This window comes from Phodopus roborovskii, unplaced genomic scaffold (genome assembly GCF_943737965.1).
Source record: "Phodopus roborovskii unplaced genomic scaffold, PHOROB, whole genome shotgun sequence".
NCBI lineage: Eukaryota > Metazoa > Chordata > Mammalia > Rodentia > Cricetidae > Phodopus > Phodopus roborovskii.
Window position 1 is genome coordinate 4271657 of NW_026126459.1, and position 10367 is coordinate 4282023.

Sequence of the window (10367 nt, forward strand, 5' to 3'; positions counted from 1 at the left end):
GGTTTTTACATCACCAGCTAGGCAACAAGTAGATTTGTGTTCAGTTTTTCGTTTTTAATATTTGGTTAAACAAAATACATCTTTGTAAACAAACCCAGCACAAGGCCAACAAAAGAGGGGAATAAAGCAAGAAAAACAAAGCCTAGGGCATCAGGGTCAGGATGCCACTTCCTTAAAAGGAGTGGAGCTTTTTGCCTTTGGGCATCAACATGGGTCCCTGTTCCTAAGCACCAGAATTGGATATGAACAGAACCAGCCCTGAAATGCTTAAGCGTCTTTGTACATCCCACTGGCTTATGGACTCCACGTGCATGGGACTCCTTTGCAGTCAGTGCTATTTGCACAGGCCCAAGCAGACCCGTAGGGAGGAGTCTCCTCTTCCCATGAAATGGGTTACTACCACTGACAGTGCCAATGGACCCAAGATCCTGCCTGTGACAATCAGCAAGGTCAGTCGGCTATAACTTCTGGCTGGTAGTGATTGGAATGTCATTGTGCAAGGTCAGAGCTCCCCGTGCTGCCGAGCAGATCTGGTGGAGAAAACGGTACTGATGACCGTGGTTGATCATAGTGCAGTAGCCACTTGGGGCTTCTGCTACTCCAAAAAACAAAAACAAAAAAAAAAAAAAACCCAGCTTTGTTGGATTGAAGGTACATGAGCAGAAAAAGTGCTGGTGTAAACATGCACTCCAGTCACAGTGGGGAGGTAGCCCCCACTTCACACCAATAAGCTTGTTCAGGATTGACATGCAAGCCCCCAGGCTAGCTGTGCTGCCAAGGGAGAAATCTGGCCAGTGGGGCAGCTCTCAGACCTGCAGAGACCATGGCTCCCTAAGGGCTGGCCGGGTCACCTGCCCTGAAGGCCAACACAACCACATTGGTGTGTGGTATGGTATTTATTTCCTCTACTTATTTTCCAAAAGTAAAGCAAAATGGCCTAAAACTACTTAAGGTGGGGTGAGCCAACCCTCAGTTTGTAAAGGAAGCTACACAAAGATGCCAAACCCAGAGCCTCCAGCATGATGCACACAACCAACCTGAGACTGCTGCCTCCTGCCACAACTCTGGAGCCCAGGATGTACCTGTCAAAGTCCTACATCTCAAACTAAGGCTCACTTATTCATGGCAGTTTCCTCACCCAACTCTGCCCCTAACTGTGGAATCTGATGTCAATAGTAGATGTGTTTCTAATTTTGCTAAAATGGGCCAACTAAGAGTACTGTCCCTCTTCATTGTCTTTTGCCCCAGAGCCTCTTAAGTCAATGTAGTGAAATGGTAGGGACATAATTGGAGTGAAAAGTTACTTGTGACTGTCCTAATGTGGCAGCCACACAAATTAGGCATCTTTTTCACCATTGTCTTGCTTGGAATACTGTGCAATTTACCTACTTTGGGATATCAGAATTTTTCATTATAAAACTCCAAGGCTAGCTAGGATTAAAAACGATAAGAGGTGGCATTATGGATTGCAGATGGCATGTAGTGCCACTGCTGGGGGCTTGACAGTTTCCTGAGACGCTTATGTTCTGGGTCCTTTGAGCTAGTCACTGGGCTCTGCATGTACTGTGTCCTCAGATCCCCTGGTGCCACAGGAGAGAGAAAAAGAGGAGGAAACCTCCCTGTGAGCTTTGAGCATCAGTGAAAACTATGGGCAGAACCTGTGTCAAGTCCTCATAGAAGGGAAAAGAAGCAAGCCCCTGCAAGGACCCCTCTTTCAGTTCCCTCTGAAATAGAAAAGGTGTTCAATGGCTTGCTCTAAGTGTTCAGAGCTCCTACCTTCTTCCCCCAGGCACAAACAGTGCTTGGTGGCTCTGTGACAGTTCACACCTGTCCTATTGCACTGGCAAATTTGAGGGGGAAACCCAATGAGATGTTTGGGGGGGTGGCTGGACAGACCCACTGCAAAGGCCACAACACATCAAAGAGGGCTCGAGGGTTGAGGCAAAGAGCGGGTCCAGCAGAACTGTCACACATCTGCCCTCCAGGTCTGATGGGCTTCCACTTCTTCTGGTACCACCAGTAGGAGTTCACAGTTTTTTCCTCGCAAATGGTATTTTAGAAATTTCCTATGAAAGAGGAATGAAATGCCAGTGAGTTGCAGATTGCAGTCTTGGGACCACCCTTCACCAGAATAAAAACCTCTCCATTTAACATCCACAGCAATCTTAATCTTTTTGTTTTTTTGAGACAGGGTCTCTCTGTATTGCTTTGAAGCCTATCCTGGAACTTGATTTGTAGACCAGGCTGCTCTTGAACTCACAGAAATCCACCTGCCTCTGCCTCCAGAGTCTAGGATTAAAGGTGTGCACCACCAACACCCGGCTGGCAATCTTTTTTGTTTGTGACAAGGTTTCTCTGAATATAGCTCTGGCTGTCCTAAAATTTGCTTTGTAGACCAGGCGGCCTCAAACTCAGAAATCCACCTGCCTCTGCCTCCTGAGAGCTAGGACTAAAGGTGTACACTACTACCACCACTCTTTGTCTATCTTAAAACTCCAAGGGTGACTGATTTAAGAGTTTCTATGTTTGGTTAACCCTTCATTCCTGTTATAATTCCAGTCTCAATTTTATTCTCACTCTCAGATATTACTGCCTCTAATGTGCTGGTGAATTCTAGAACACAGTGTATTCTAATGGTTACATATTCACAGGTTCTAAGTATCAAACAAAATAGCAAAACACTTGAGCCAGCTCAAGGTAAAGCACCTGTGAAGCAGGCCTAACAACCTGAACAAGATCTCAGGAACCCTGAGTGAAAGAAGACCGACACCTGATAATTGTCCTCTGGCCTCCATATATGCCCAGAGCACACACACCTGAACATACAATAATAAAAGGAAGCTGGAGAGTTAGCTCATGGCTCAGCAGTTAAGAGTACTGGCTACTTACTCTTCCAGAGGACCTGGGTTCAATTCCCAGCACCTGCATGGCAGCTCACAACTGTCTGTAACTCAAATTCTAGGAGATCTGACACCCTCACCAATGCACATAAACAATTTTTTTAATTAAACTTTTTAAAAAAGGAAAAAACTTCAGTTTCAGGGCTGGGAGTGGTGATGTCTTATGCCTTTAATCCCAGCATTCAAAAGGCAAGGGCAGGCAGAAGGCAGATCTCTGTGAGTTCAAGGCCAGCCTAGTTCTAGGACAGCTGAGACTACACTGTAACAAAAACAAAACACCTTTAGTCACAGAGAAACTTAACCCTGTCTGGACTGAATGTCATCTTCCTCTCTCTTTTTAAAGATTGATTTTTGTTTATTATGTACACAGGATTCTGTCTGCATGTATGCCTGCATGTCAGAAGAGGGCATTAGCTCCCATTATAAATAGTGTGAGTCACCATGTGGAAGCTGGGAATTGAACTCAGGAACTCTGGAAGAGCAACCAGTGCTCTTAACTGCTGAGCCATCTCTCTGCTCATCTTCCTCTCTCTTAACTGGCAGTTATCTAAATGCAGTGGTGACAGTGTCAGCCCCATTAGACCAGAGTGCTAGAATCACACCATGTGAAACCTGTTCATCAAAGAGATGGAGTCCTAATTGAGTCTTCAATCCAAGACCCTATGATTCCAAGAAGGCAGAGCAAGGATCCAGGGATACAGGAATTTAATTTCCTTTGTCAAACAATCAGATGAGCTTGACTTCCCCAGCATACTAAGCTAAAAGCCCAGCAGCCCAGCCTTTGGGGCTCACCTGAGCTCACTCTCGCCTCCAATCCACTCAGGCATCTTGAGTTTGGAGTCAAGGTTGTAGTAGGCCCCTCCCACCTCACGAACGCAGATCCAGTGCTGCCTTTTGAGAGGCAACTTGAGGGGACCCCAGCACAAGCTGGAGGGCAGGTTCATGATGAAGCCCATGACGTTAGTGAGAGCAATGACACCCACGTCCCTGCAGGAAAGAAAAGGTATCAGGCTCTGGGGCAGCCACTCTTCCAGGGTTGCCCCCATACACCTGGGGTTGGTTCTCTACCTGCGCTTGTCCCACCAAACAGCTTCATAGCCTTTGGTTTGAAGTGCTGCCATGATGACATTCACATCATAGTTCCCATTTCCCAGCATGCTCTTCTTGTGGGGTGTCACCATAGTATTTGGAGACAACCTACGAATGTAAAAAGAAAAGCTCAGGCTTGCTGATCTGCGTGGCCTCCCCAGCCTGGTACCACCAGAAAAACATTTTGCAGCACTACCTTGGAAGCTGATTCCCTCAGCAGAATATTCTCACAAGTTTCTACCTAAGCACTGCATGCCTAGCTCCTGCTAAAACTAGAGATTGCCTCTCCCAGTATAAAACAATTTAGGAAGGTTGAGACCTATTTGGCCTTTTGGGAGGAGTGTTACAAGAAAGGAATGACCCCAAGAAACGACCCACTGTTTCCTAACTGGAGGCCCCTCGTTTCACACTGAGCTTTTGAAAGACTCCCAAGCTCGTCTCCTTGCCTCCAAACTCTCCTTCCCACAGCTCAGCACATACCAAGGCATCATTTCAGCCCCTTCTCCGGGACTGACAGTACAGCCTACAGCCTGGTTGGCTAACAACAGATCCCATCCTATTCAACCCACTGCTGCCCTCTCCAGAGAGCTTGGTATACTTCAGACACCGAAACTATGAGGCATTTAGTTTATGCTATTTCTGCTACAAGCCAAATCCCACAGCTTTTTCAGGCTCAACCTCACATCCTCACCCACAGAATCCTTCCTGGCTCTGAAAATGGAGGGAGACTCAGAGGACCCCATAATCCAAATCTATCCAAACACCATCAATTTATTGAAGAATTCACTTGATGTGCATTCAAACAGTGAATCCCTGAAATTCTCTTAATGCTATCTCTCAGTCAGGCATTGGCATCTAATAAACACGTCCAAACTGATCAATATAGGAATCAATATCTATATCTAGCACTTGGGAGGTGGAGGGCCAAGCATCAGAAGCTCAGTGCCATCTTCCTACATATAACAAGTTCCAGACCAGTCTGGGCTACATGAGATCTTTCAAAGACAAATCCAAACTTATCACTATATGACATGTTAATAATGTCCATTCCATTCTTCAGGACTGGTAATTTGAAGAAGAGGGACTGTCTACCCCTAATTGTCCTCCTGCCCCCCCCCCAAAGTCCTTTCTTTTACTTTTAAGGACAACTGACTGCCCACCGGGTTGGCTCCTTCATGGGCTTTATCATTTATTTAACCCTTCTACAATCTTTACTGTAAATAGGAAGCTGAGGTGCAAAGGTTACAATCAAGCACAGCTGCCAGGTAGTGGCAGAGGGAGGCTCTAGCTCTAAGAGGACACTGAACTGCCCACAGTCACGTCCCCTCAGATGGTTCAGCAGCACTCCACCAGAGCCTCCTGGGTAGTGTCTGCTGCCAGGACTGCCTTGTTGGTCACTACAGAAATCCTGGGGCTTAAAGCAAGCCTCTGGCGCTTACTTTAATCCCAGCACCCATGAGGCTGAGGCAGGCAGATCTCTGAGTTTAAAGCCAGGCTGGTCTACAGAGTGATATCCATGACAGGGCTACACAGAAAAACCCTATCTCAGAAACCAAAACAAACAAACCAAAATAAACAAAAGTCCTCAGTACTTTTCTTAGTTTCTCACCTCAGACTTTTAAATGCGGCTCCTCCTGTCTCTCACACTGAATGAATGATGGAGAAACAAGAGTGCTTTCCCTTTCTGACGATTCACCAACATGCCCAACCTTCTGGTTCCTCCTTTCATTAGAATGCTCCCCTGTCACCAGTAGTTTCTGCATAGTCAGAATTTCATAACTATTCTATTTAGGAGGGGAGTCCATAGATAGCTGCAAAAGCATCTATCTGATCACTAAAATAATGGGAAAGAGCCAGACAAAATGTTTCAGGCCCAAGCATTTCCAAAGTAGCCTAGCCCCAAAAAAAGTAGCACCTAGCTACTACAAGGGCTGGAGAAACTGACAACCATCTGTAACTGCAGTCCCAGAGAATCCAACACATGTATGTGGTGCAAAGACATTCATACAGGCATGTAGCATGAATAATAAAAACCCAGAGACAGATATTGGGATTAAAGTTGAAGATCAGAGAAACAAAATGGCGAGCCACTAGGGAGTTCTCACCTCTACCATGCTCAGACCAAAGGGGAGATCACCAAACCTCAAGACTGCTTCCCACTGCACTGCTCCTCAGACTCACTGAACCCCTATCTCCTCCTGCCTTATATCCCTCTCTAGCACTGGGATTGAAGGCTTGAGATACCAAATGCTGGGATCACCTTTGTGTGAACTCTTGTTTCTCTTTTAGACTGGATCAATTTCATGTACGGCAGGGTGGCCTTGAATTAACAGACATCCATCTGCCTGTCTCCAGAGTGCTGGGATTAAAGGTGTTTTCCACCACTGCCTGGCCTCTATGGCTGTGGCTAGCTTTGCACTCTGATCTTCAGGAAAGCTTTATTAGATTTTAAACAAAATATCACCACACAGGCAAAACCCTCTTACATGTAAAACACAGTAAATAAAATAAACACTGTTACTTCAAGCTGATGTGTACTGTAGCAGAACACTGTAGCATGCATAAGGTCACTGATCTCCAGCACCACAAAAGATAAAAAGCTATTCTATGAGTTCACCACTAAGCCCTTCTTTTTCAAAGCATATATAGATATAGATATAGATATATGGAGAGAAAGACAGAAAGAGAAAGAGAGAGAAGTGTATGAGGTGAAATATACACTGAAGACATGTGCCTACTGTGTGAGGTGTCTTCTCCACAATCAAGCCTCGGTTACACCTGACCCCCCTCCCTTGCTGCTGATAAACTTTAGCTCTGTTCTAAATTCTTCTTCATATCTATTTCTAACATGAGTCATCTCATCTCCACAACTCTATTAAAACTCCACCCTGCTTTTGTATTTCTCCTCCTTTAACTGGCTAAAACTCAACTGCTATGATGAACTTCCTCCAGCAAAGAGCTGTTATCAACATTTTCCTCCCCGTTTCTACCACTCATGAGCCACATTTTTAAATCAGTGATTAGCCTTGTCAGCTTTTTTCTCTTTGAATACCACACACACACACATATCTGCATATTGATGTTTTGCCTGCATGCATGTTTGTATGAGGGTGCCAGATCCCTGGAACTGGAGTTATAGACAGTTGTGAGCTGCCATGTGGGTGCTGGGAATTGAACTCAGGTTCTCTGAAAGAGCAGCCAGTGAGTGCTCTTAACTGGTGAGCTATCTCTACAGCCCATGAATGCCATAGTCTTCTAAAGAGACCATCTATTTATTTCTAAACTGCTCCAGTGTCCATGGCTCTCTCTGCACCTCAGTCTCTCAATCCTATACCACAAATAGCCCTGAGGTACCCCGCTCAACTTGTTTTCTCTACAATGCCTTCTAGTACCTGGCACACTGCAAGTGGCTAGTCTACTCTCTCATGACTTTTTCCTTTACATTTTCTTCTGGATCCCTTCCTTGCATTAGGGAGGAGGGGATGTCCCTATTTATCCATACAGCTAAAAATGCTCTATAATATAACTCCTTTTCTGGAATTCTCTTACTGGTCAGCCTGTACTGTGCTGATTGGGAACACAGAAACAATACAATGTGCAAAAGCTTAGAAAGGAACAGGACCCTGGTTCCTTGTGGGTGCTCAGTAGATATTCCGCATCTTTCACTCACAGAGAACTCATGTGAAAGATGCCCAGTTACCCACAAACACTTGATAATGTGGCCCAGACCCCAAGTTCAGCCCACTTCCTAGCTGGAAAGGCAGCTACTGAAGTCTCTGCTTCTCTGACAAGCTTTTCCCATCTGCAGCAAGCAGCCAGGAGGCAGGCCCTGAAGCTTTAAAGCTTGGGCCCAAACCTGACCATTAACAACTACAAAATCCCAGTCCCGATTTCTTCTGGAATAATGGGAAACAACAGAGCCTTCCTCCTAAGCTGAGTGTGAGGACTCAGCTGGTCAAAGGTGACCCTTAGAATGGTGTGGTCTCAAGATAGTTAACTCCTCTGTCAGTCCAGAAGCCAAACTCATAGAAGTCAAAATCTATCAACCTGAGTACAACTAACTAAATAATATGACTAACTATCCAATAAATAATCTGACATCTATTTACTGGTGGGTAAAACTAGGCAACTCCATAACCTCATCCTGCTTCCCCAGATCATTGCTAAGGTTGCTCTGAGGTTGTCAGCACACCCTACAAAGGACCAAGCATATTCAGGTACTCATGGTGAGTCATTTCCTTCTCCCTGGTTATAGATTAGGAAACAATTCAGAGCTGCTCAGAAGAAACATGAACAGCTGCCCAAAAGGAAGCAGTCAGAAGCCTGGGTTCTCCTTTCTGTCACATGACTGGATGGTTGAAGACACATTTTCTTACCTCCTAGAGCTTCACTTCCTAAGGGATGAACTGTATGTCCAGATAGTGATCATAAAGCAAATGACATGTGCCCTGCTAAGGCAGAGGTATGACTCTGGTCTTTATTGGCACTAGGAAAGAATTACTCCCATTGTACTTGTGTAAGAGCACTCAGGTTGGAGCTCTTTTCAGAGAGACCTATGATTCCTTCAGGATAAGTGGTCCACACCTAAGCTTCACAAATCACCCCAAACAGGCTGACTATAGAAGTAATTCCTGTGCAGCAGATACTTTTGTCTCCAAATGAGGATTATTAAAAAGGTCCTCTGGAGTTTCAAAGTATCCTTGAGCTTTCTCTGCCTGAGATCTGGGTATACCAAGCCTTTTCCAGCTGGAAGGAGTAAGACAGGCTCACAGTCAAAGCTGCTATAGACTAGTCATGCTGCTTGGTCCAGCAAGATGCTACACAACTCTCAAGGCCATTGGTAAGACTTTTCAAAAGCCAAAACAATGGGCATAATGCTCAACTCTGACCACTTGTGGAGTGATGTTTTTGTTCTAAGAGGTCCAAAGGCAATGTTTTTCTTTCCAGGAGAAGGTGCTAGAGGTTGCACCTAGGACCTTCTGCATAATGTGCACACTCCATCACTCAATTTCTCACCAGCCTCAATAAGGTCATCATACAACAGAAGGATAGATCTGGAGTCTGCTCCTCTCACAGCTCTGCTGTTCAGAAGTTGCTTTGGATAAATTACTCTGACCATTTCTCTGTCAGTAAAATGACGGTGAGGAGCATCATACAAAATAATGTATAAACCACCGTAGACAACACATGGCCTCAGAAAAGCTAAGCACTGTGGGTACACTTTTCTTGTGGTATCCATCATGTCCCATCTTTGGTGACAGTTGCCTGTGAATGTATCATGTCTCCCTTCTAGATTGTAAATTCCTTAGTGACGGGTTCTGGAAGGGAGGCATTATAGCATTGACCACCAGCAGACATATGAACCTGAACTCAATCCTGAGTCCATAGCTTGTGGGGTTATTTGGAGGAAATTAAAAAGCTCTACAGAGCTCTGTCTTCACCACAAAATGGGAGTAACATACATGCAACACGGAGTACCCTGTCTGACCAGATCCATGCACTAGAGATGGTGATCATCTCCCATTCCTGTGCTCCTTATAGTGGCAGTCAGCATCTAATTCCAAACCTGTAGGTTTGAAGGTTTCTGTCCCTGAGGCACTGCACCACCCACACAAATTCAGAAATACCAAGAAGTGGGGATCGAGAAGCCACGCAAGAGAGCCTTACCTCTGGAAAATCTCCTGCAGCGTTTCCCGCGTGAAGGCGTTGCTGTCCTGGAAGACATTGTTGAGGGCATGAAGGGCACAGAGCTCCCTGCGCTGCTTCTCATGGTAGATTTGTGGGGGTGCTGCCTGGGGAAGCTCCAAGGATTCAGATTTGGCCTTGTCTCCTTTCCATGGCATGCAACTCATGTTTTTCGATTTAGGTTCCAGACAGAGCTGATAAACACCCCACTCCTTCCCTCCTGATTCAGAAGGTCTAGGCTTCTCTGTTTTCAGATTCCTGAGGGTTCACCTTATTCTCTGGTGTCCAAGATTTATGCTTTGTCACTGGGAGAAAAGGTTGGAATCAAAAGGGACCAAAAAAAAAAAAAAAAAAAAAAAAAATCCACTTCTTCTGTCTTCTGGATAGAAAAAAACTTTTGGGATAGTTTAGCCACCACTTTCAAAGTGCAGAATTAAAAAAGAAGACATAAAACGTAAGATTCCTCCCTTTCACTACCCACCCCTCCTACCCCCTTGGGGGGTGTGTGTGGAAAAACTCGCTTTCCTGGCTGTGTTTTCCTCTCTGCAGATGCCAAGTAGGCCTCAATGCAGGAGGGCAAAGCCGAATGGGTCACATCGCTCCTTTTCTTCCATTTCGTCCGAATCTCAACGCCACAGACTCCGAAGACTCGGTTGGCTGATGAAGAAAACGCCTGATGCCAACAGCTAGCGA

The 10367-nt window shown here is 45.4% G+C and overlaps 1 protein-coding gene across 2 annotated transcripts; it reads right to left on the minus strand.

The window, feature by feature from the left end:
• Positions 1–33: 33 nt before the first annotated feature.
• Positions 34–10138, minus strand: Josd1 (Josephin domain containing 1). 2 transcript variants are annotated; one of them, XM_051189397.1, is made up of 4 exons: positions 9657–10138; positions 3969–4097; positions 3703–3887; positions 34–2066 (listed from the first exon to the last, which is right to left on the minus strand). In XM_051189397.1, the coding sequence occupies exons 1-4, from the start codon at positions 9839–9841 to the stop codon at positions 2056–2058; spliced, it is 510 nt and encodes a 169-aa protein (XP_051045354.1). In that variant the 5' UTR covers positions 9842–10138; the 3' UTR covers positions 34–2055. The 2 variants fall into 2 exon arrangements, with proteins under 2 accessions (XP_051045354.1, XP_051045353.1); XM_051189396.1 differs by having other exon boundaries at positions 3693–3887.
• Positions 10139–10367: the final 229 nt, after the last annotated feature.